Source organism: Gavialis gangeticus, unplaced genomic scaffold (assembly GCF_001723915.1).
Source record: "Gavialis gangeticus isolate Ggan-Ray unplaced genomic scaffold, GavGan_comp1, whole genome shotgun sequence".
Lineage (NCBI taxonomy): Eukaryota > Metazoa > Chordata > Crocodylia > Gavialidae > Gavialis > Gavialis gangeticus.
The window spans coordinates 19,458,773-19,485,530 of record NW_017729009.1 but is presented as its reverse complement, the minus strand read 5'-3'; the positions used below and the strand labels follow the sequence as shown (position 1 = coordinate 19,485,530).

The following is a 26,758-nucleotide window of genomic DNA, read 5'->3' as shown; positions in this document are numbered from 1 at the left end:
AAAAAAAAAAGTTGAAGTTCTGAGTTTTTGAAGAATGAGGATTCCTTTCAGAATCTTCTCCACATGTCCCCCATTAGACAGTGCCTTCAGGATATCCAAATACCTTTCAGATTAAGACTTGGCTCTGTTATTCTCTGGGCCAGATTCATCTCCATAGGACAAGACAGACCAATTACTTAACAACCTCCTATCCTGATGACACTTCCACATTTACTATACAGTTTTAGATGTGTGATGCATACTCCACCCAAAACCTGTTGAGGTAACCATTTTTGTAGCAAACAAACTAGTTAGACCACAGAACACAAAAAAAAAAGAAAAAACAAAACAAAACCCAAAATAAAACCCAACAATACTATTCACGTATTTTGGCTCAAGAGGGCAGTAGATATTATATTTCTGTTTGTCTTTTGGTTGGGATCTCATTTACAATATCCACCACAGTTTCCTACCTATTGAAGTAGGATATGTGCATAAATGTATTCAAGTTACCTTACAAACAGTCCAAGAAAACGAATGGCATGAAGGGAGCACCTTACTCGGCTAGGCACATCAAACTGGGTCTAGTGGGTGCAAGGGAACATTTAAAGAAGCAGTACCCCTTTTAAATAAGTAATTGGAAAAAATTTAAATATATGATCCTAAAAGTCAAGAAGCCAAAACACAGTAAATTACAATAATTCATTTTCCCTTATATAAAAAGGGAGGGTTACTGTTTCTTTAATAAGGCACTAAATAGACATGTTACATAAAGGAAAGATACCTTTTAAAAACTTGTAGAAATTCATCAGCTTTGTACCTTTCATGACAAACTAGATTCATCTTTTTGTGTGTGTATTTTTTGTTGCTGCTGTTGTTTGAAGGTCAGCAAAATTTAGGTTCCATGACTCATAAAGCTATGAAGACTTCAAGAAACTGTGAAAAAGCAGGTTGAACTACTGTAAAAGGTACAAGACCACTGCTAGGCAAAACAAAAACAAAGCAAAAAAAATAACGATCAAACTTCAAGTTCATCTACTCACCATCATCTTTAAAATATATATAAATATTGTTCAAATGGTCAGAACTTCAAAACCTGTTCTCATGGTTGGTTTTTTTTTTCTTCAAGTAATAGAAAAGTTGCTTAAAAACAATAGTTATTGCCTTTATATCTTTCATTTATGTTACTCTACTAGTTAGCATCCTGCAGAAAATGAAGTTACACTTTGTGAAAATCTTCACTCATTGAGGTTCCCCCCCTCCCTCTCCCCATCTGACCCGTCCTCACATTTGGAGAAATCCTCTCCCAGCAAATGGAGAAGTGTTGCCAAGCTAGTAATATCTGCACAAGGTAGTGAGAACAATTTTTCCCTTTTGTTTTCTCTCTCTCAAACTTCTCACTCTCTCACTCTCTTTCACATACAAATTCACCCCAAGGGTAAAACAGCTACCAGATATCTACACAATATAAAAATGTAAACAATAGCGTAGTAAGACAAAATGCTCATGAAACAAAGATAAATTAAAAAAAAGACGTGACATCCCATGATTCTGACGGGGTGGGGTTGAACCTTGCCATGTGGGCACGAGGGATTGGTGCTGTTTTGAATGAAGAAATCTTCAGAAGAGGTAAAGGGTTTTGCTTCTAAAGCATTAAGCATATTTCTTTAGCCTTTACTTAATATATCACAGGAGCATACTCCTTTCCATCTATTGGACTTTATGCCTCTTTAGCTAGAAAAAGAAAAGAAATAAAATAAACAACCAGAGGCAGCCTAGAAGAACTGCAGGTAGTTGGGCAATAGGACTGCACTCTTCATCCCAATAAAAGTTGCGGTGGTTCATATAACATGAAGATGATTTGCACAAGCTGCAGATTGTTTGCCTCGTATTTTCAGTAACATTTAAAAACCCATCTTAAAGGCAGGTTTCTGGTATATCACCATTTACTCCCATTTGAAAACATCCTTGATGTCAACACCAGGCCCTGCAGCTCAATGTACAAAGAAACAAATGAAGAAAATCACTTTGTTTTCCTTCAGAGACAGAAGTTTATTCTCACCCGCTCCCAAAAAGAATTAGAGCTCATCAAAAAAATCAAGTAAATTGTGTTTGCTTCTGCTAAGTTGTTCTCTTTCTTTGATTCACAGAAGCACTGAGAATTTTTTTTTTTTTTACTATGATAATCCTAAGTGATAACATACAAACATACACACAAATTCCTCTTGTTTTGTAGGGAATGTATAAGACCATGACTGTCATTAAACTACCCATTAGCTGATTGAACTAGATGGGTAATGCTCAGTGAATATGGAAATCAAAGGTTTCAGAAGATGCAGTCTCTCTTACAAGGTTCCTCACAGGGCTGTTTACTTTAATTTTAGGAATTTCCACCCCTTTCCAGCTAGTTTGTTCTCCATGTTGACATATTAATCCCTTAACAGTTTTGTGGTAGACATGATAGAGGCTTTGACCAACACAAGCACTGACATATTTATATTAAAAAATAGTGCAAAATTTCAACATTTATATAAATAACTAAACCCCTGCTTTTGATTTTTTTTTGTTTTTTTTTCTTTTTTTTAGGGTTTTTTTCTTTTTTTTTTTACAATGTAATACACACTTTTTGAGTTGGCACTCAAAAAATTGCCATTTTTCTTCTAGTTCAGAAAACAACAAAACTTTTTTTTGTTTTGAATAGGTCTCTTCTAATACAAAAATACTCCTGCTCCTCACACATACAGTTTCTCTTATTTTAATATATATTTATATATATATATTGCAGATCTTTAAACAAAACGTTTTTGTGCAAATATTTTCCTCTTTAAAGTTAAGTGAAATAATCAAAAACAAAAACAAAACAAAAAAGCGCGCACACGCGCGCGCGCACACTCACACACAGCTCAACTAGAAACAAAAATGAAGGACTACAGTTGATTCTTTTTCCTTTTTTAAACTTCTAGACAGCTCAATAAAGAAATGTTTTTGCAAGCTTTCTTGGCTTGTGCATTCAGACCAGACATTACAAGGAAATATTTATACACAGAGAGATGGGGAAGGGCTTTTTATTCTTTGCTCATCTTCCCAACTCTCTCCCTTTCTCTCTCTCTCTTTTCTTTAAATGAGAAGTGCAGAGTGTTTTATTTTCTTTTGCGCTTGATTTTGTTTTAAAAGGGGTGCCCTTTTTGCTTCTCTTTATCTTTGTTCCACGCAGTTGTGCTCTCAAGGCCATTGATTTGTGAAGGCTGCAGTCTGCTACCCTCTAGTATCGAGGGCATCCCATTGTTGTTCTGCTGGTGCTGGTAAAACGTAGATCCAGGATAGTGACCTATCACCTCACTGTACGTCGGTGGCGGTCCTTCCATTCTACCATTGCTTCCATAGCAGGTTGCACTGATGCCAGAGTTACTGCTGGGAGGGCAGGGCCCTCCATATACTGAGTTATCTATCAAGTCACTGTCGAAGATGGTTCTGTTGGGGGGGGCTCGGACTGATTCTCTGTTGAGTTCCATTTGCTGCTCTGGATCTCGGAGTTGTAGCGTGCAGGGTCCCTGGTAAGGGGGAGGCTCCTCTCCATCCGACAGCGAGATGGTGGGCGGGAGGTCGATCTCATGCTGCATATAGGGGTATGTTGGCTGGAATCTGTTAAAACGGTCCCTCTGCAAAAAGGATGGAACTGCTAGTCTGTCGCTGGGTCTCGGAGTGTAGATTTGCTGCTGAAGAGAAAGGGAGAGACCACGAGTTTCAAAATGCTTGTGCGCGAGTCCTTACCCACAACCCAGTCAACACCAACACTGCCCTCACCTCTGTTATTCCATTTCCTGACACTGTGCTTTCTGAAGGCCACAGGCTTCCTTCCTACAGTGGAAAGAATAGGAGAAGGGTTGAGAATCATTCATGATCAGCCAGTCTAGAAACCACAACATTTGACAGAGACCTCGTCCGATTACATTTTTAGCCAGCAGCTGTAAATCTATGGTTGCTCCGCACAGTGCTGCTGCATTTACATGAGCACACAGTAAGTCCCTACGTCTTAAGATAGCCAACATTCATACCTGCTTCGTGATTTTCTACCATCTATCTCTGTATTAACAAAAATTCACTTACTGATTAGACAATCAAAATAATACCAATTTCACACACTTCCATTCATCATCCCCTGTGGCAGTTTTATTTTCACCACCCAATTCCAGCCGATGCATTAAAGTACAACGTGCCCAGACAGAAGCCCACATGCTCTGCGTGAAAAAGCCATGCAACTATAATATAAACCCATACATTTATTATCTCTGACAGAGTAACTGAGGGTTAGCCCATAATGCTTTCTGAATATGACACCAACACCTGAAGAGCAAGAAGTCATTTAGTGTTAGGCTGGTCCAGGTGTCACTTCCCTCTATTTATATGTACTAGGGCACAAAATATACTGTGGGAAAATGGAGCTGTGATATTCAGGTCTATAGCCAGCCTTACTGTCCTAATCAGCTGCTTGGTCTATACACAAAACAAGGTCAGCCAGTTATATCATTGCTCATATATGCACAGCACCTATAGCCGACTCATGCAAAGGGATGAAATGGAAACATTCTAATTAACTTGGACACTCTAACGAAGACACCCAAGATGCATTAAGATCTTGAAAAACAACAGGCGGTTAAACTCCAATTGTGTTCCCTTGCCCTGTCCTTTGCTTTACTTTTCCCAGTTTTAAGTGGGGGAAATGTAGTTTGTGGCGCTGCATGTGATAACAGATACCCAGAGAATGCAATCAGGTGCTTGTTTTTGAAGCTCAGTTTCTGCTCACAAACCTCAAGGCAGTTCTGTTACTAGTGGAACAAAAAAACTCAGTGATTTATATGGAAATGAGTTGGCCCAGATTCTTTTCACTTCTCTGCAGTTTTTTTGGGAACCTCTCCTTGAAATGCTAGAGGTTAAGTATTATGATAACGGAATACTGTAGAGTTGAGGTTAATGGAGCTGCGGGGTTAGTTTTCAACCGGCTCTTCCATTCAGTCGATATCTTTGGCAGTTGCGAGCAATACGAGGACTGTATTTTATGGGGAAGTTGTGTCCTTCACATGCAACTTTTTAAACGAGCAGTAATTGATTAATCAAATTCCACCTGGATTTTTCTGCTTACAAAAAACTGAAGCCTATAAAGAATATTCTTGATTAACCCTCCCCGCCCCCAAAATACAAAGTGGCCACCAACTGCAGCAAAAAAGTTTCCACTGCTAATCAGTGCTGCAGCAAATGTCCTCAGCCTAGGCAGGATGAGCCTACTCAGGACACAGAGCTTGCCCAGCTACCGCCTCTGCATCAAAGATCAAAATTTCTCCTCTACCCACACATGTAAGTCCAATGATCAAACAAAAGGATTGTTTCTTTTATGTATATACGGTAGCTTTGAGGTAGCTTGATTACAGTTAGTTACCTCAGTCAAAAGAAATCCAAATCAATGGGCAGGGGAGTGAGTGTTTACTCTGCAATGTCCTCATGGCAGACTTCCTGAGCAGCGAGTGCCTCGCTGCCTTATGCTAGATGTTTTATATTTAATTTAGCAGTGGGCAGTGCTGTTGCAACATCCCATCTGCTTTTTCATTTCCCCTGGAGTGATGTCAGCCTCCTTCCATGGGGGCAGCTGCAGCATAGCAGAAAGACCAACACTTTCCATAATGAAGAGGCAACACCTCTGAATCCCATTTTCAGTTGGCTACTTTAGAAGGCCATTTCTAAATGGGGACAATGAACACTGGCAAGTGAATTAAATTACTTTCAAAGCTTCTCCAAAGCCTTACCCCCCTGCACAGAAAGCACTTTGGGGCAGAAACCCCCTTGCTGTTTTGTTCCATGTATACACAGCACCTCATATCAATGGGTCCTGACTTAGGACTAGGGCTTCCACATGCTACTGCAATAGAAATAATAATAATAATAATAATAATAATAATAATAATAAGCAGACAGAGCCCAAGATTAAATAGAAGATCAGAAACTTTGTTAAAATAGAACTGGCAAGAATCTGAGGATGGTCAGAAGATTTATCAACTTTTGTTCCTGACTCTGAAGTAGTTTGATCTGGGATTTTGGTTCTTATCTATTCCACATAGGCTTTTACACCTGGATCTGGCAAGCCTAGCTATACACTTGGCTTGTCCCATTGGAATTCAGCACATGTGCGAGTGCCTGCAGGCCTGGGGCCATGTGCAGCAGTCATTGCCATGATGCCTGAGCAGTGGCTTGCACTTCTCCTCTAAATCCAAGGAGAGTAGCAAGTTTGTAGGACAAAACATTAGCCGTGATTTCCCTGTTTTAAGCACCTGCACCCTGGCTAAGAGACTGCAGCACTGCTGACCTTCAACATCATTAGACAAAAATCCCCAGGAGATCAGGGATTTTTCAGACAAGACATCTGAAGCTTTTTATTTTAATTCACCTTTGATTTCTGGGTACTAGGGTTCATGTTTTTTCAAGCTTATCTGCATAGCCACTGGGTCTACAGACCTGCTGTTTACACCAGAAGCTGAGTTTTCACTTAAAATAAAAGTATTCGTATAACTGGATTTCAGGGGGAAAAAACAAATCAAATCAAGCAGGTATAAAAAGAATTCCAGAAGCTGGCAACACTGACAATAACTCGCCAAAAAATATATTAAAAAAATCTATTCAATAGAATGTAATACAGTTGCTTATCAGGACAGTCTTCATGCATCTTATGTGCAGAAATAAATAGCAAAAATAGCAAGATCTCAGTCCCTAAGACTGGTCTCTGGCTCTTTGGTTTTGGGCATCAGGAGGGAGTAGGGTTTCCATTTCTGATTAAGTTTTTATCTATCCCTGCTGGTGGGGGCGGTGGGGAGGGAGTCAACACTTCCTCCTCCAGAGATGGTCAGATTTTGAATAAGTGAAAGGATCTTTACAGGAAAAGGAGTTTTAGCAGCAAGGGAGAAAAGGGAATAAAAAACCCCATCATGTTAGTATTGCTCACATTAAAATCTTCTCTGGGAAAACAGTAAGGCTTTTTCTTTTTTACTTACAATTTTTAAGCCATAAGAGCAGGAGGGAAATAAAAAGGGGGACTACTAGAGCTCTAGGACTCTGCTAGGGAAAAGGCACTTTCCAGTTTCCGGGAACCGAGAGTATATGCACATCTCTGCTCACAACACCACAGCAATATTTGCTTTTATTTATTTATTTTAAGGCTCAGTAAAAGTTCAGTGGATTGCGCAAACCAATATCTAGTTCAACACTGAGAATGCATGGAGATGGCAGGGAGTCATTTCTATTGGAATATTGTTTTCTATAAAAATAAATCACACTGTGCTGAATTTAAAATGAGCCACCTTTAAGAGCTTTGAGATGACTGATCCTCATGTAATGAGCTTCCTGTTCAGCACGCTAGGGGGCTTTTCTGTCCTTCTAGGAGAGCACCCAGCAGGCCACTAACTAAAGTGTGTCTGAGACTTAATTACACTCTATTTAAGAAAATGGGGAAAAAGAAAATAAAAAGGAAAAAAAAAACAACCACCCTTTCCTCTGGGGTAAAAAGAAAGGGAAAAAAGGGAGGCTGAAAACTGAAGACATAATCCATAATTAAAAATAAAAAGATACAGGAGTGTTTGATCTATGGAGCTAATTTGGGTTACAAAGCTATTCCTTCTATGGTAAAGTCAAACAGGCTTTGAAAGTATTTATACACAATCCACACAGTATTGAACTGGTGTACTGTAAAATCTGCCAGGAGATGTTCTTGATTTTACACTGCCTAACCACAGGAAATCCATTTCTACTGAGCCGCCAAGAATGCAGGTAACTGGAGACTAGTATTCTGGTTTGCAGGATGCTCTCAATGAGGGGTACAGGCATACCACAAGAAGAAAGCAGAGCCTTGCAGACTTCTGCGTCTGAGCCTCTACATGCAAAGTGGTACAGCAGCCTCAGATTGGAGACAGACCAGGACTCAGTGCCTCTCCAGGGGTTTAGCTTAAAACAGAGTGCACCGCAGGTAAACCTTTCATGAAAGCCTATCTTAACTTCTGACATGAAAACATCTGAAGTAGAAGTCATGACAGCTGGGCAAAGGGGATTTTTTTTTAAGCTTCAGGGCCAAGTTGAAAAGTCAGGGGGGTGGCAGGGGGGAGAATGGTTCAGGGTCAAACTGGGCTAAACCAGAAAGCTTAAGGTCACCCCAAAACACATCATTGGATCCAATCAGATTGCCCTCACCATTTACATCTTTTTTAGACTTCAAAGGGGATCTGCATACAAGTTAGAAGTTCAAGCCTGATCCCAATATTTTTGTGAAATATTTTAACGTCAAATGATTATCACGCCAGTCCAAAGTAGTTTGATCCTGTTGCCTGTTTAAACAAGTGACTGTTCATGGTGCTCACTCTTAGTCCCTCAGAGATGCAGTCTGCATCAGACTAAACAAAGGGGTGTTTAACTGAACTGAGTATTTTTACAATTCTTCCTCCTGAGAGGCTGTCTCATTTTGGCATGAAAGTCAAGGGACCTCAACTGCCCCTATGTGTTTTGTGCCAAAATGAAAGACCATCCATGGGATGAGGGGGACAGTCTGTGCAATTCTGCACATGAACAGAAGAGTGGACTGTCATCTGAATACCATGCTCCTGCCCACATGGGCATGAGAGGTATTGCAGCTCTGACTTTAAAACTCACTGCTTTGTCCATTAGGTTGCCTACGTCTAAAGGGATCACTTTATTTGAGGCATGGAAATGGTGCTCCATGTTTGACAAAATGAGCGAATTTGTATTCAAGTAGAAGCCCATGAATTGGAAAAGAGCAACTTCCGGTTCACATCAGTGAATGGAGGGGCATTCATTTTTTATTTCATTCCTAGGCAAATTCCTGTGCAGTTGCAAATGTGTGCAGTATTCCTCCTTTTCACTTCCTGTCCCAAACTGTCCGGCTCTACATTGCGGCTGATGCGAGGCAGCCTGGCTATGAAAGAGCCTTGGGATCCTTCAGCAGGAAAGATAATTGGCAAAGACAAGATATTCCTGGCCTGAAAGGTGATTCCAATAAACAGAAACATGAAGATTGGATTTGTTGGCTACAGGTTCTTAAACTGTGCTCTTCCCCACAGGATCAGAGCATTAAGCAACATCTGTTACTTTGCTGGAGTGGCTTTTGATTGAATTGGTGTCAGCAACACAATTAATAGAAGAGCATTTCTTTCCCTGGGCTTTAAACTTCCTGCTTCATTAAAAATGTCTTCATGAGCATCACAGGCATTATTTCAGGGAGAACTTTTCTTGCAAGACAGACCTATTCTATATTACGGGAATGGCACAAAACCATTGCACCTTCCACTGTTGAGACATTTTGCCACCACTAGAGAATGCTAGAAGATACCTAGGGAGATATGCACCTTCCCTTCTAAACTGTAGCGCAGTGTGGGGCTTGCTAGGAATATGGTACCCAGAGAGGTGCTGTAATTTGGAATTATGAAAGTTAACATATTTAAACTCCCAGATGACTGCTTGCATCTAGTGATTTCAGAAAACGAGGGACATAAGAATATTCTTCCCAGCATCCCTTTTAGCAGTGTTTGTATCAGGACACCAGTACAATGCAGGCACCTGTAGCTGCATTTGTGATGGACAGAGAGCACAAAATGGTTGCAGCATTTCTCTTAACGCACAGCATGCCAACTGGAAGTTTCTACACAGACCCCAACCATCTCATGCATGAAGGTTTAACTATCCTGAAGGTGCCTGCTCATAATGCTTGGGGGGGGGAGACATATAGACTCTACTAGTTAGGCAAATTCAGGTAGGAATTTGGATTCCTAAGGATTCAGGCAACAATTCACAAGCATCTCATCAGGTGGCAAACACTGGGCCCAGAGAGGGAGACAGACAGATGTGGAGGAATTATTGGAGATACTTACTGATGACAGGTTCTCATCTCTTCTTCTCCCTTGGCTGTGCCGGCTGATGAAGGATCGTGCAGAGAGTTTGTAGTGGTTCAGCAGACACGTGATCACCACCACCATCACCATCATCACCACCACGATAATGATTATCTGTACAAACTCCAACTCCGCTGTAAGAGAGGTAGAGAGACATTTTCAACCATCTTGCAAAGCAGAGGAATATAGTACAAGAAACACGGGAGTGAGTTTGACTGTGAAGCCCGTGGAATTGCACAGCTACATCCACAGATGTTTAAGGCTCTCAGACGCACAAGGTTTCCACATGCTTTCAGTTAGGCAACATAGAACAATGGAAATGACCTGTGCCAAGGAATAAGAGGCCTGAGACATGATCTACAAAGATTCTAAGCTATGCTCAAATGTTTAAAATTGATTAACTTGAGCTTCAAGGGTAGGACCCCAACACAAAAAAGTTGCCCAAAAAAATCTCTCTAAAAGCTTCAGGTCTGGCTTACCTGTACCAGAAATGTGTTTCCTGCCTCCACAAACCACTCTGCAAATGAAAGATTTCTGTACTGAATGCCGCTTTGGCCCACTTTGTGGAACCATGCAGAAAGTATTTCTGGTCTTAATTAGAATTTAAAACAAACAAACACCACCGAGTTCAATCTTGCAGTTCACTTAACTTTTACTGAACCTCTGTACACCAGAGGGTTTGGGATTAAATTAAGCCTTGACACCCCTGTGAATCAGAAGAGAGTTATCCCCATTTCATGGAGATGCTAACAGAGGCACAGGAAGCAAAAGGAGCCACCCACTCAAGACAGTGCAGAGAGTCTGCAGTTCTGTGGTCTGTTCCCGACTCCCAGTCCCAGCTACCAGCCAAATTCCCTCTCTAAGACCATGAACTCTGCCACAACGCACAGCTGTTCAATGAGAAGACAGACGTCCTCAGTCTATGCTGATTGCAACTCCTCCCACGTCTGAAGACAGAAGTAATTCAATGTAGTGCTCAGTTTACCAAGCTGACAGTGGCAGCTTGAATGGACTGAACTGGCACAAAGGACTGTTACAGGAAAAAACCCAAGAAAGCCCTCCAAACAAGCAGGACAGTGGCTGGCAGGGGCCGACTCCTAGATGCTAAGACAGCAGCTCCCCATACTTCATTTTGAAAGTGTGCAATTAGATGGAGAAAACTGGATATGAAAAACAGCACATAATAACTTGATAGATGTGCCTATACGTTCCTAGCTCAGACAATGAATTTGGCATCCAGGCAGAGCTACTTTGGGGATCCAGTCTCTGCTTCCCAACAGCTGGCCAAGAAATTACTTCCACTGCCCGTGGAACGCAGATGCTCACCTATGCTATAGGGCATGGCGTGTTCGTGTCTGTGCCACCTTGGCAGTGGGAACCTCAGGGATAATTTGGAATATCTGTAAAGGCACGAGCCATTGCAGGGGAAAGAAAAGAGGACTGACAAAGCCAATAATACTCATGATTTTCTCTGAGACAAAAGCTACTGAAAAGAGCAGACTTGAAAAAGCTGTGTTCTTAGCGATTCCAGGTGCTGCAATTTGCATTAAAATGTAAGCACCTAAAAAAGGCAGAATGGCAGTAGCATTCACATTGGATAGGGTGGGTTCTGCTGAATCAGGCAGATTTTTTTTTTTTTTTGAGAGTTTCACAACTGCCAGCTGCCAGGAGGAAAGTGCCAGCAAAAGCATATAAAACATCAAGGAAAAACAGTCCAGGTGCAATCCTTGCTGGTTACCTTGGAGTAAATTCTGCTAGGCAGCAGCTGCAGCTATCTCTGCCTCTGGACCAGTCTTCATACTACCTTTCCCGTAGCACCTTCCAACCCAAAGAAGCCCCAAACACTAGTCCCAATTATGCCCACAACCTCAAAAGTCTCAGGACCATCTTTAAAACACTGCAACTATGATACATGCAAGTCTGTTCAGGGCTGGACTCCATATATGCCGACAGTGCCACTGAAAACGCAGTCACTTCTGGAGTGGAGGGAGGCAAGTGAGTGTGCGCATGTGGTGGGAGTGCATGGAAATCAGCCCATAAAAGCATGCACAGTGATAGAGAGCAAGTTTAGCTCAGGTCAAAGGTAAGGTCACCAGGTTCCTAAAAGGGAAGCACAGGATCTTCACTGTAAAGCAGACACGGCGTCCAGACACCACAGTGATGGGCACAGCATGCAGATATGTCTTTTGCCTCTTTAAGCTGCAGGATGATGAGCCAAGGGCCCCTGCTGGAATTAATAGGGTGGAGCTAGCAGTACAAGGAGACATTAAACCAGCAAGTCCCACTGAAGGACAAAACCAGTGCATCTCCCCCTCTGAAGGATTTAAAGAGTGGGGGCGAAAGTCTTACAAATCCCCCTTCATTTTTGTCCTCTTTTAAAAAGCAACTTCGGGGAGGAGGATTAAAGTATGGACTCTCTAGAAAAAAAAAGCGTGCGTCTTACATTTGCAGTGCTCCCCTCCCATCCCTCCCCCACCTTCATTTCAAACGTCTGCGAATTCAGGAATCCAGAGCGTGAGCCTCTTATTTTTAATGGGAGGAAAGAGGCTGGAGAGGCGATGGGTGGAGAGATTTACCCAGCAACAGCCCAAGAGCGTTCTCTCCCCCCCCCCCGAGCCTTTCAAAGTCTCAATAATCTAAATGTAATACTCTCAATTGAATGGGGAACATACAGTACGCATATTGTTCCTGACACCCACATTCAGAGCCGCAGCCTATCATCGGGGATTGTTTGGGGGCCTGCAATAAACAGAGGTCTTTAAATCCACTCCAAAGAAAAGGCAGCTCTGCACTTTCTACCTCAATGAGATACATGTCAAAAAGCCACACAATGCCATGAAGGGAAGCAGTCACACAGGCCCTCGGTCTCATTTAAATATTTGCTATTAAAATTCAAGGGCCCTTTGTAGCAAGTCTCCCTGCATGACCAAAAGGATGAGAGCCTTTAAACCATTACGCAGGGCCCTTTTGTTTCCTCCCAACCATGAGAGGTTAAAGGTAACAGGAACCCTGACAAGGAGACAATCCCCTTGTCCTTGTGTTAACTGCGAGCGCCCTGGGCATGCTTCGGTGCTTCCTAGACAGCTCTAAGCATTTTGGCAGACAGGCAGGCAGCCTCGAGGGTGGAGTTACGGCAGACGGCATTTGACAGTCCTCTCACGCACCGCACCTCGCAGGGCCTCAGCCTTGCCTGACAAGGGGGAAGAGTGGGGAGGAGGGGGGTTTATACAGACGCACGGGCATTTTTTTTTTTTATTTTTTTCTTTTGGTTTTGTTTTACTAGGCACATTTCTAAGCGTCTGCCTGCAGGGGACGGATGGGTTTCCCCACAGTCACCCTCTATGCATTCAGGCTGCAGGAGACCTGCATTTGGGCTAGCCCGCGCTACAAGGAAGTACAGATTTGCAGACCGGCGGGCTGTATGGGGTGAGCGATTCGGTTTCCTAACAGGGCTGTTGTGATCTTCCAGCCACTGAGAAACTTGATGCCCCTTTAAAAAGAAGATTCCCCCGAGATACTCGTTCAGAAGAGGAGTCTTGTTGCAAACAGCCGCTCTTCAGAGAGATGGACCTCACAGTGGGAGCTCCAGTTCACTTTGCATATGGTGGTTGGCCTAGATGAGGCAGTAGCATATTATAACAGCCCCTTTCACTGACTTCACAGAATCCCATTCCCATTAGGCAAAGTCAGAAACTCAGTAAAATGTATTTACCTGCAGACAGCATCACCTACGCAGTACACAGACGCACCCCCCACGCAGTGCCCTGTACAGCGACTCCAAGCACGTGAAGTCTGGAGAGGAACCTGGTTTTGTTACTCAGGTGGAAAAGTGGTTTGCAAATAAGTCTCAAGCTAATTGGATAGGGTGGAGATGCTGCATTCAGAACATGCCTGTGCAGTGTCAAAGACTATGTGCATTGGGGTTCACAGGAGTTTGCTGTGAGCTAATTTAGAAGTCTGCTAAAGTCAAACAATTATCATCGTGATAGAGGCACACCCACTGCAGCCCTGGTCGCCACTCCGACAGGAAAGCTTCAGGCTTTCATGGCATTGCCCCAGCGATGGTCACGTTTCTTCTATAACCACTGCTTGGCACAGTCTCACTAGGGCACTGCTGCAGTACATTCCCTTTCTGCACGCCCTGCCCCTGTCAAGGTGCCCAAGTTACTCAGCAGCTGCATTCACAGCTCTCTGAAACACGGTACAGATTATTTCAGCTTCAGAATGATGAACCCCCTTACCCCACGCACCCACTGGTAGCAGAGACCGCAAGCTGGATGAACAGCCATCCCACGTACTGGAACATGCCATTTGCTGCAGCAGTTACAAAAACCTGGGATTTAAGAAGGTGAGTCAATTTTGCCCCTGAAAGTGTAACATATGCTCTTGGCCACTGTAGGAAGATTCAGAGAGAAATGCTAAAAGAGAAGCAAGGCTAGCTGGTTACAAAGGAAAGTTCTCACCCATCAGTGACAGACAATTAGCTAAAACTTGCTAAACTGTTTCAGGAATTTTGTTGGTGCAAACTGCTGTATGGGAGTGGTTTTCATATATCTTTACCTGCAAAGACAGGTGTCTTAGTAAACTAGGAGTGTTTTTACACCTGCTCCAAGGGTGGGGGTGCATGGGGGCTTTAATTAGACCAGCTCCAACAGTTTTTAGTTCAAATGCTCCTGCTACCATTTTGAAGCACTGGGATGCTGGTACACAAGACACGGAGACTGGCTGCGCTCCAGCAGACTCGATTAATCCACTTTAATTACAGCACGCTGGAGCAGCCTCCCTGAATGTCTATGGGCACCCAATGAGACCAACCTTAAGAGGAAAAGAAAAAGATATTTTAAATCATTTTGCAGGACATTAAAAAAACTAGCTTTTACACACACACGCATGTGCACACATGCAAGAAACAAAAGGACTGGGTTCCCTCACTGAGAAGAGTGTGAATGATACAAGGATCAGGGTCATATCAACAGCCTTGGAATTGGTTCCTCGTCCAGCAGCAGACATTATCTAGACTGGCACAGAGGCTGGCTTAATAGCTGCAAAAAAGCTATTAATGTGACAATATTAATGTGATTACTAGAACAAAAGAAACACTAATTTCAGATGAGGTTTTTCCTTCTCCTCCCCCTCTTTCTTTCAGAGGCAACTTGGAGCTGGCTTGGAATATCAGGAGTAGACCCAAGTGAGACAAAAGTTGTCAGATGAGGTTATAAGATTTATTGCATGGTTCTGCATCAACACACCACTACTTTGATTCCACTGCTAACCCCCTTTGATTCAAAGTTAGGTTGTTTAGAGTTGTAATTTAGTTTGAGCACCAGGTGCAGTGTTTAAAAGTGAGTGAGAAAAAAAGCATACGTAACATCATAAACAGAAGCACAACTTCAATCTCCTCATTTGAAGGAGGGATTCATTTGCAAATTTAGCATTTTTATGAGCTTTCTGCAACATTTCAAAGTAACCAACAACACCCAACCAATTTAACTCCTCCTTTTTCTTATCTATACCTGAACACTTTGAATCATTTATTTTTTTTTGAAGGGGGAAGTAAATGACTCACAAACATGGAAGTATCACTGTAACACTTACTGTAGATTTTAGTAACATAAAAAAGAGCCTGAATGGTGATGATTATGCTTCTCAGCCAGTGCTAGCTATAAGGACGTGTCTATGCTGAGCTCTTTAAACCCCCCCCCCCCACCAAAACCAAGATTTCCTACCACTGCATGCCTAGTGTAGATGATGCATCTGCAACTTTCAGTTGCCAAGGACCACAAGGGTCATACATGAATGCTTTTATGATAGCTGCTACTTGTGGGGTTGCACCCAATGGAGTGCAATGGTGGAACATTAAGCAGCAGCTCAGGGTAGGGAGTTCCTGTTAGTCTAATTCTGCCCCTTAAATCCCAGTCTGAAGTGAGCATATGAGCTAGTAAATGAGACAAATTTGGAGGTGAGCTAACTGTACCATTTCAGCAAGAACATGGATATCACCAGACCTGGCCTTTGGAAAAAATAAAACAAATTAACACCACCCCCCAACCACGATCTGCTCTTTTCAAGCTTCAAAGACTCCAGGCATCAAGATTTATACCAGCTTTCCTTCCCTTTTAACATTCATGAGGGTGTTTTTTTTGTTTTTGTTTTTTTGAAAAAAAATATCAGTGAGAACCCACACTGGAAAGCAAGATATTCATTGTAAAATGTTATCTAGTAATGAAAACTAATAAATAAAGATCTTAAAGAAATTCAAAACTTTAGTGACTTATTATACCTGTGCAATTCGACCACTATACACAAAAGGGTCTTTGGGGAAAGAAAAATCAAAACTAGAAAGCATGTAATTTATAATTCCACTAGTATCTTAATTTAAAAGAAACAAAACAAAAACAGTATAGTTTGTATTTGGTTTCCTAGCCATTGTCACTTTTCAATTAGAAGAGCTCTCATTCCATTTCTCTCTGTAATTTTCCCCCAGGGAGGTGTTATACATGCACTAGGCTTTACAAGCTGGACAAATTCAGTTTTTAAAATGCAAAGTAAGGTCACACTAATTTAATTTAGCATAATGTTTACTCCCAAGTACATTTCAAACTAAGAGGTTCAGACACTGCATTTGTGTAAGGCAACCAGATTTTCTGACTTTTCTGTCTAGACAACATTGCTATTTAAATATAGGAGCCTTCAGTGTCTCCCAAAGCTGCTGGACTATGAAAAAAAGAAAAGGAGAGAGACTGTAGCCATTCCCCTTGAAATCAGTATTCCTCCGATCAAAGTAGTACAGACAATTATAGCTATGTTGAATTTCTAAGGCTGTAAGCAAGCTAGGCACAGTCCTTTGGCAATACACCTTATGGCCTTTTGCCCTGCAAACTTCAGGTGTGGTAGAAGACAGACATTTCCGCTGAACAATCTATTAAAAATAAGCTAAGAGCAGCAATGTCACTTTGCTTCACCTCCTGGTTAAAAACAAACGCATGCAAACTTGCTCATGCCTGGACTGCTGGCTGCCCACTAAGGTATTAGGGATTAAAAGTGTCTGAAATTTATGAAAATCTAATCTGGTTAGCAGTTGCTGCCAATGTGACAAGGCAAAGGAAAGCTCATTGTCATTCTGACCGGCAGCTCCCGTGAAACGACTTTCGACAGGCATGCCGTTTCATTTATTGAGACTCCAAGAGCACCCAAGCCAAGGTTCCCTCTTCATCTGAATGAAGACCTGTTCTTTAGAATTTAAAATCAAATTGAATCAGACACTGAAAGGAATAACTTTCTGATAGGAACTGGGAGTAGTTGAATTCTGCGTCCATTGAGCATTTCAGACACAAAAGGTTTCATATTAGTTTAAAATGGAGAAAAACAGAGACAGTGATTTGCATTGATACTCATGCTACTATCAATGGGTATTTCTCTTTGCGAAGACATAGCAAGGCTCAGCTTTGAAGCATAACTAGAATTGCCACAGGATATTTTATGCTGTGATGCATTTACTGTGCATTTCCTTATTTTGCAATTATTGCAATGTACAGAATATCTACCAATTAACTTTGTTAGGATTTTTCTTTGTGGACAGCGAGCCATTTACTTACAGACACAAATACTCCACACGAGTAGGGGTAACATGGTGTATTTTGCTGAACTAAACCAGCAGTACAATCTGTGATTTGTTGTACAACCAATCTGTACCGAATGGTTTTCCGGAGGGTCTTTTCCAATAAGACCTTTGCTTTCAGTTGGATGCAATTTGCAGCTGCAAGTCAGAACAATTCTGTTACTATCTGTAAGCTTTAGTCATATGTATTGGAATTATGTATCATGCAGTAAAGGCGAAAAATAAAAATTACTTGGGAGATAATGCAACTATATTGGCTTAGTTTGCTTACAGCTGCACTTGATAAAGGATATACAGACCATGCTTTCTATGGTAAACTGTGCTGTAACTGGAAAATATTTCATATACCATTTCCAATTCACAAGCACCAGGCACCTTCCAAGAAACCATATTTTTTCCAAAGATTCCCAACACGGAAGGGATGGGATGGGAATCTGAACTTCCAGGTGGCACCCAGATTAAGCCTCGGAACCAGTGGACATTCAGCCCTCACTATGGTCTTCACAGGACACCACCATTTTGAAGAAAGCATCTGAAACACGATTTTTCCCTTGCTCCATGAGCTCTGAGAAGCTGGGATGTGTGGCAACAGAGTCAAGCAAGCCCATATTTGAAGGGACCCCACATATTGACTCTCAGCCACACTCAGGACAGACCATGCAATTTTGTGCATACAGAAGTCATTGACTGTGGGTGTGTATGGGTGTCACACATGCACAACTCTTCCTCCCCCCATTAATGACTGTTCCTTACAGTGTTTCCAGAGACCTTTGAGAACACTGGCCTTCTTGCTTCTTACAGGCTTCCAAGGGAGGTGGTGCTCGCCCATCCTTGGGGGTCTTCAAGAGGAGACTGGACAGGCACCTGGCTGGGTTCACATGACCCCAGGTTTGGTGACCCTTTTCTTGCCTGCCAGGGGCAGGGGATCAGACTAGATGGCCCACTGAGGTCCCTTCCAACCCTAGAAGGTATGAATCTAACCCCTTTGAAATAGTTAAGTATTACTATTTGGGGCTTGGGGAAAGGCAGGCTGAGTCCAGAGGAATGCTAAGATGCTGTGCTCTGGCAAATCCTCAAGCCTGCCCATGTCCCAGGAGCAAACTGAAAATGGAGTCAATGGGTAATTTTTAGCATTGTCATCTTCAAAACGGAGAATTTTTAGAGGCTTTGCAGATTAACTGGAGATTTTACTTTCCAGAGAAACTGCCTCCTTGTGTTATTAAAATGAACCCTCCCACCTACACTAAACAAAAATTAAATGGGCTTTTATCACTTAACAAAAAAAGTTAGAGATGCACATTTCCATCTCGGCTGTCCGTAAAACCATGCGGCTTTCCTCTCAGCTGGAGCCGATTATGGGTGAAAGTGGGGAGTTCTCTTAGCTTTACTGTCTTTTCAGGCAGCTTTTGGTTTTCTTTTGGACGTGCACACAAGCCAACTCGGAGAACAATGGGCCCCTCTCCCCACCTGTGACTCTGGTTGGCCATGAGACCACTACACAGAAGCATCCGAGTGGTGGACCATTTCGGAAAGTTCACTGTTCATAAAGAAGAAGTCTGCCACCAGGATCAAGATGCAATTGAACGTGTATATATATGTCTGCACCCTGTGTCTGATTCACGCAGCAGTGGCAAAGATGGGGCACCGGAGAAGCAAATCTCCAGGAGATTTTCCCCCTCCCCACCAATCATCCTTGAGAGGAGGGATTTTGGAGGCGAGGGTTGAATCTGCTCTACTCCCAGGTCTCTTGCTTCTCTGGGGCTGTGGCAAGGTGACTGTACAAACGATTGAGGCCTTGACATCCACATCTGCTCTGGTCCTGGTACTCCTACTCCTTGGCAGTATGGATCCAGCAGAGCTGCCCTGCCAGGTGACCCTGAAGGCCTGCTGGAATCCTAGGGAGAGGATGTGCTGCCTACACAGAATACATCCTATGGTCAAATATACTCCCCCCCACATGCTCTTCAACCTATTCATTCTTCACCTTCCCCAGAAAGGCTTCTGCATAAAGCTGACTCCATGTAAAAAGCAGATGGGAAGAGGGACAAATCATTCCCAAGACGAGAGCGCCCCTGTCCCAGGTGAAAACTGGGGCAAGTCCCCACGAAACAAGCCTCCCTGGAGATGGCTTGAGGACACAATCTGGCCTAGTACCTGATCTGCTGGTTTCCTCTCAAAAACTCCCCCTTTCAAGCATCACAGCATCCTTCCATCTCCAGGCAAGCTCCTGTCTTTGTCTCACCCTCAGACGGCTAGGGCAGGCCTACATAAAAAGTTACAGCTGAGTAATACAGAAAGGGGGACAAAAGTCCTGGGTGACGAGGTGAACGCAGGAAGTGAGTCAGTGCAGCAGGTCCTCTCTACAAAGTGGAATTTTATTTTTTAATTACCCCAGTTTTGTCAATGCCACACTTTAGAGGCCAGGCCAAAACTATGTTTATAATGGAAAGGAGTTGCAGATTAAACTACGTAGGGGCCCACTGCTAATCTATAAACCAAAATGAATTAGATTACTAAGCAGGGGGAGTGGAGGGGAGAAGAAAGAGAAAAAGGAAGCGAATAAGAATTCAGGAGATTAAAGGGGAGGGGGGGGAAGGAGAGCGATAAGAAAACACTTCTTTCATTATTTTAAAAGTTTCAAGATTCAGCAGAAACTTCTCTCCCACAGCATTTTAGTCACCACCTCACCTTGCCAAAAAGTACATTTTCTTTCTTTCCTTTAGCCACGTTACTCATTGAGAGGAATTCGGCAGAAGTGATAACGACTCTTACTGGGCAGAAAAGGAGTGCGCAGCTCCAGCCAGAGATGAAATTCAGAGCTACAGGAGGGAGATAAAGCTGCTAGGCATCTGGACCTCATTTCAATTTTCCTTCCTGGTTAAGTTCGCTGTTTTGCAAATCAGATGTACAAAAAAGCTGAACCTCTCCCACAGGCTGATTTCCACTGCTAATAGGGCACTTCTTCCGATTTTAAAAGCTCAAGAAATTTGGCAAACTTTTCAGAGAAAGAGGCCCCAGGCATCCAATGACATGGCCAAATCTTTTTGTTCGAGTACTACACATTTGTCTTTGGTTTTGAATTTGCTTAATATACTTCAAAAATCTTCTCTGTCTAACCACCCTGGGATACCAACGAACAATTTTTGCCGGGTGGAAGGGAAGACTGCTTTTGCTCGACTAGCAACGCTCAAAGCCAGTACAAACGGTTATGGGAAGATTGAGAGAAATTCAGCACGATGCAGCCACCTCTTATACGAACTTGAACAACATCCCTGTAAAAATCAAAATGATTCTTGGAAGATGTGCACTAAGAACTTTTCTTCGTAGTGATCAGTTTGAGGATGTTCACCGTCAAGCAATGAAAAACCATCTAAACCGATGGGCTTTAATCCTAGCCAACTTTTAACATCCTATTCCCAGCAAACTGCCGGAGGTTCTGCCTGAAGTTCTCCATTACCACCTCAGCTGATTACAAATACAGGAGGACTGGCACAAAATGCTGGTGATGATTATACTAGCCACTGAAGGGAACAGAAGAAGCTACAGCTCTTTTTAGTAAAAGCTAACTCATGTGCATTAGTGCTATGCAGCGCTAGTGGGGACACGGTGCTGGCACTTCACTGAGATGAAAACTAAGGTCAACTGCATGCAAGTGCTGCCCGGTCCTTCCTACCTCACAGCAGAAGCCAAAAGCAACGTGCCTTGAACAGTATTTTAACCAGACGGCATCTCCTCATTTGTTATCACAATGCAAGAGAGAGAGACAGCCCACTTTTTATGGTTAAGAGTTGTAAAAAAGTGTGAATTAATAAGATACACATGGTTGCTTGTGGGGGAGTGGGCAAATCAACAGTTTTTGTTTAGGCCCTCCACCAAAGCCAAGCAAAATTAGCTGGTGCAGCATGGCTTGTCATGGGAGATGTCACTTTTAGGCACAGTGAGATGGTTCCAGGGCTGAGCAGTTTTTTCAGCCTTTTCCCAAATCTTACCCGGTAGTCCCAAAAAAAAAAAAAAAAAGATTGTGTATAGGCTGCAAGCACGCTCAGGAATACTGAACTGAAAATTTCTACATAGCTCTCTGCTATGACCCTTGCTATGACTCAGTTTCCCAGGTGTGCAGAAGACGTATGCAGAGTTGGACAGGCATTGAAGTCCTTTAAGATCTTCCTATGAAATGCATTATTTGGAGGCAAACTGGGCAACTGAGTCATAGCAAGACTTTCCCAACATCTCCTCAAGAGACAGTGGTTCAGGCTGCATACACACATTTATATAACCTTTTTTTCTCCTTACACAACCTGTTCTCGCATAAGGAGAAAAAAAAACAAAAAAACAAAAAAAACTTACTCAAGAGCCACATGTACAGATATTTGAATGCTGAGGCCTTGAAGAGTGAAGAGCTTGCGGTGCTGATGCTGCAGCCAGGGCACAGCCCTGGGCACACATCCCAGCATGCTGCGCAGGCCCCCTTAGTCTATCTGGCAAAAGATGACAGCAGTGCACAGGGCAGCCCTAAGTGGCTAACTCAGATAGTACAGGCTGACCACGGGCTGTCAGCAGGTACAGACGTTTACGCTCCTGGAAGTGATTTAACCCAGGTTGTACCCAGGTTATTTTTCTCCTGAAGTGGCCATTTTTACTCTGGGAAGAAAAAGGCTGAACATCTGTACATCTGTGGTTTCTCCTGGGAGAACAATGACTGACTGCCAAGAGAAACTAAATGCCTGCACAAGGCCAGAGATAGGGACAGGATCTGGGCTTTCCATCTCCCAAGTTCTTCTTCAACCATGATGTGGCACACTGCCCTCCTCACTGTGCAAGACTCCTTGTACAGGGTTTGCTGTTACTTATGGAGTCTCACTTGATGAATGTGATTTGCATGGTGAATAAAAAAAGACGGGAAAGCAGTTACTTCTACCAGAATTTAAACAGGCCAGTATGAAACGTGGCCTCCAATCAGTAGGAAAATTTGCATAAACAATAGCATTCTGATTGGGTGGTACCTTTCCTGTTAACCAACACTCATTGTGCCCTCCTCAGTTAATACAAGTTTTCAGCAAAACTCTGAACATGAGGGGTGTCATTTGAAGCTTATAAAATCCTAAATGAAATATTGACCACAATAAGACTGTGTATGTATATAAAGGAGGAGGGTTGCTGGGGTGTGTGCGTGCTCCTGGGGGGGAGCGCGCATGCGTGTGTGTACACACACATGCCCCACAGCAACCTTCTTTTATATATCTAAAAAAAGAGGAGGGTTGCTGTGGTGTGCGTGCCCCACAGCAACCCTCTTTTTTTTTTTTTATTTATATATATATATAAGGAGGAGGGTCACTGGGGGTGGGGTGTGCGTGTGCAAGGATGGATTTTTTCCTATTTGAGAAAGTCCCTACATACAGGAAGATCTTCCAGACTAGACACAATTTAGTGGATAAATTAGTAAAGAGGTTCACAAATCCAAGATGAGCACTTTCATCATGCACTGTTTCTCTGATTTTCCATTAGCACCTTCAACTTCCAAAGAGCAGCCCTGGCAGCGTGACACTCGAAGTAAAATGCTGTGGTGATGTACACAGTTCTTGTTTCTATTTTCATCCCCATTTTTCTAATCCCTCTGTGCTGTCCTTGCTTACGGGCATCTTTTGCTTGAGCAGACTCTTTACAGGCCTGCATGGCAGCATCAGTTGTGTGGAAACTGAGGTGAAGGAAATAAACCCAGAGAAGGGCAAGGTTTGGACTATTAGGACAATTCAGATATGAAGACTCCAAAGCCATTGACAGAGAGGGGAGAGAGGGGGAAATAAAAATAAGACTTGTTTAAAGTGATGTTTGATCCCTCCATGAACCATTGGACCACTGAGTCTTCAAGACAGCTTCCACCCCCATTTCTGATTTCTAAAGTCACGTATTTGATGGGTTGCCAAGAGGGAAACCAAAGGCATAGAGAGTACTGAACTATCACCAACAGCTGGGAGAAAGGTTGGGTAGCGACCCTCAAGGCTTCAAAACACCCCAAATGAAAAAGCAGCTCTTAAAATATGGTTGAGGGAACCTTACATCCCACATCTGATGTAAGAAATGCTTTTCAATATACAGGCATTTGAATGATTTTTATAAATATACTGTAGTAGAGCACCCATTTTGGCCAGCTTTCCCAAGGACCTTGCCTATTTTCCCTACCTTAAGAAAGAAACCTTGGCAAATGTACATGCCTTAAGAACAAGCTAGTAAGGTATGATCTAGCCAGACACCATGAGAGTGATGCACAGCAGCCTCAGGCCCGAAGACTTGTTGCCTTGGATATACCCCATGGGCCTGATTCTCAGCAATGCTTATGTACCCAAGCCTCCAGCTTAACTCACTGGTGCTCAGAAAGCATCAAAATCAGGGCCTAAGTATTGAGAGGTAGAAAGGAGACACGGTCTATTGCCTTGGGTTAGCTGGCTGACAGGCCTAGCCAGATACAGTCAGACTATCATCCATGCAGCTTTGAAGTGCGTCCAGCTACTGAATCGCATGAGAACAGCTCAGCACTATTAAGGACAACAGTCCCACTCTGCCAGGTGCTGATTTTTTAATAATTCATCTAGTTAATTCCACCTCGTCTGGAAGATGTGTGTGTATGTAGGGACTTTTTCTCAGTTCTTGCCACAAGCAGCTTACCACCAACCAGCACCCTGCGTGCCAGAACAGTTGGGGTCTGCACAGACATTACCGTGAGTCTTTTGCTTTACAAAGGTTGGTACACTACACTAGCAGCAAGTAGAGAAGAACCAGAAAAGTCTGCCAAAGAGCTTTATTAGCAATGTCAGGTGATGTCCTACCTCCATTTGATGCTGCCAGTACCTCGAGGCATGTCTATTCTGCAACCGCATTCGAACAATTGCAACCTACACAGCTGTACCTGAAATGGTTTAAAACTGTCTAGCATAGGCAGTCTGCAGTGGCCCAGATTACCATCCCTGAACCAGCTATGTACTTGGGGGCTGATGTTCAGCTATTTTTCTCCCAGTAGCCAAGCTAGGTAAGCAAGGGGTAAGATGTAGCCTAAGTTTTAGAAAGAAGAGAGCCCTGGGGACAGTTTAGAAAGGACACTTCTTCTGAAGCCCTCACCCTCGAGGATGCATAACAGAAGCAGACAGCTCAACTGGGTACTACTCCAGTTCCCTGTACAATTACAGAGATCTTGAAGCCCAGTTTCTCCAGAGGAAACAAGAGAACTTGAACCAGAGGAGAGCATCTGAACAAATGCCACTTCTAGGAATGTGGTTGGGGCTTTTTTGAGGGGTAATGCTTGCCTTCCTGACTTGCTGTGGCAACCTGAATATTCGGAGGACAATCCGAGGGTTAGTTCCCACACCAGCCACTTCCCTGGCTCTACCCCCAAAGGAGCATAAAAGGCCTGGAAAGGATTCCCCTGGCACAGCAGCCTTGTATCTTCCTGCTTCACCAGGCGGAGCTGTTCTGTTACAAGGAATTCAGAGCTGCTCTCCTTCAAGCCGAAGCGAGAACCAAAACAGTCCCCTGCAAACAGCCAAAATCCAGAGGGCTGACAACCTGGCACGTAACAGAAGCCACTGCCCCATCCCAAATTTTACCAGCTAGGAAGACTCCAATGTACTGGCTTCCAGAGCTGGTGCAGAGGAGAACAAAGGTGAAAGATTGCAGTAGCCTTTGGTCACCAGCCCATTGGAAGGTGATCACAGTTAGAAAAAACGAAGCATCAAGCCTGGCTTCATGTTGTTACTGTGCATATTCCTTCTGCTTCCCAAGCAACACCGGTAGTGTTTAAACAGGATGTATGCATCAGCTATGCCTACGAGACATGCAAGGAGGCATTAAGAAAAAGAAATACAGCAGACAAAGCTCATCTCACTGGATTTGGTTTATCTAGGAGAAATACCCCAGAACTTTGAAAGGCTTATTCCCAACCCTGGCAATATGGGATATAAAATCAGGTAAGACTCAGACCCACAGTTACATCCAGCACTACACAGCTATGGGAATTTGGTTCTTCAGGTGTCATTAATACACTTCACAGACGTATCAACAGGGTTGGTTATGATGCATGTTGATAAATGATGCATCAATAGGGCTGGTTATAACGTACAAGGCAGACCTCCCCCCATATGATTTACTAACCCTAGACTGAAAACTGTAGCATGTGGGCTAAGGAATAACAATTGCCCTATGACTAGTAAAGGGAGCTAGATGGAGAAGGAACTCATTTGTCAAGAAATATAGCCCGGTTAAATGCCAAAAGGTTATATTCACAGTACTGCTTCTCCAGCTATAATTATGCTTTAATATAGTTCATTTTCTTTGTTCATTGGAATGGCAAAAGTGTCATCTCCTCCGAGTCACAGACATGCCAGGGCCTGGAGCTGTGATTTCCCACAGAAGGCTGGGCTATCACCCCCATTTCACACCCTCTGCAATGGGTATGCCTAATCAGAAAGGGCTTGGATGTCTGCAAAATAGTTTCATGTAGAGCTGCTTTGATTTTTGCCCTAGAAACAATGCCGCATCCCAGTTACACCAGCGCTCCCACTGATACAGAGAGGGTTGTCCCAAGGTAGTGTGAATGCAGATCTCAAGAATGGGAGTCTGGTTCAAAGCCACGGCTGCCAGAGACTGAGAAGAAAAAAAATCTACATGACAATGCGTGGAGCTGCACAGACTTTAGACATACAGTCAGCAAATCTTTCAGCTAAGTCATCTTTTCTCTCCGAAATGATTAACAAAGAGCAGAGCGTTGGCAACTGTGATGCCAGTGACTTGCTAGAAGAAATTCCTTCAGTAGGGGAGTACGAAGTTACAAGACAGTGTAAGAATTAAACACGGATGGTTTAGGACAGGGAGCACTAGGAAAACAAACTCCCACCTTGCTTTAAGTCCAGCTGCACTTATTCCCCCTCGCCCCATTCCACCCACAGCTGACGGAAGTGCCCTGATACAAAATCTGCTGGAGTCAATAGAAGGACAAGAATTTGAGCTGATAGCTTGGGGGGAAAAAAATCCTTCTTCTGGGAATATCTATGGTTTATTGCAGAACCTGAGACTTAGTATTTATAGAATAAGGTTGCTAAAAGAAAAACAACTTTTACAAGGTCCCCTCTGGCACTCAGAGAGCTCTACGGCTAAGTGCAGACATTCGGGGACTTTAGATCAGGTTAAAATGGCCACCCAATCAAAGGTAAATCAGGATGGGGGGGGGGGGGGG

General features: G+C 43.1%; 1 protein-coding gene across 2 annotated transcripts in view; it reads right to left on the bottom strand.

Annotated features, from left to right (window-relative positions):
• Positions 1-1,645: 1,645 nt before the first annotated feature.
• PMEPA1 (prostate transmembrane protein, androgen induced 1) overlaps positions 1,646-26,758 on the bottom strand; it is a 77,800-nt gene continuing 52,687 nt past the window's right edge. Inside the window, exons 2-4 of one of the 2 annotated variants that reach the window (XM_019510193.1) lie at positions 9,897-10,051; positions 3,784-3,837; positions 1,646-3,695 (exon numbers count right to left, since the gene is read on the bottom strand). In XM_019510193.1, coding sequence (XP_019365738.1) covers positions 3,147-3,695; positions 3,784-3,837; positions 9,897-10,051 — 758 coding nt within the window. In that variant the 3' untranslated portion in view covers positions 1,646-3,146. The remainder of the gene's footprint in view (positions 3,696-3,783; positions 3,838-9,896; positions 10,052-26,758) is intronic. The other variant, XM_019510194.1, reaches the window with a different exon arrangement.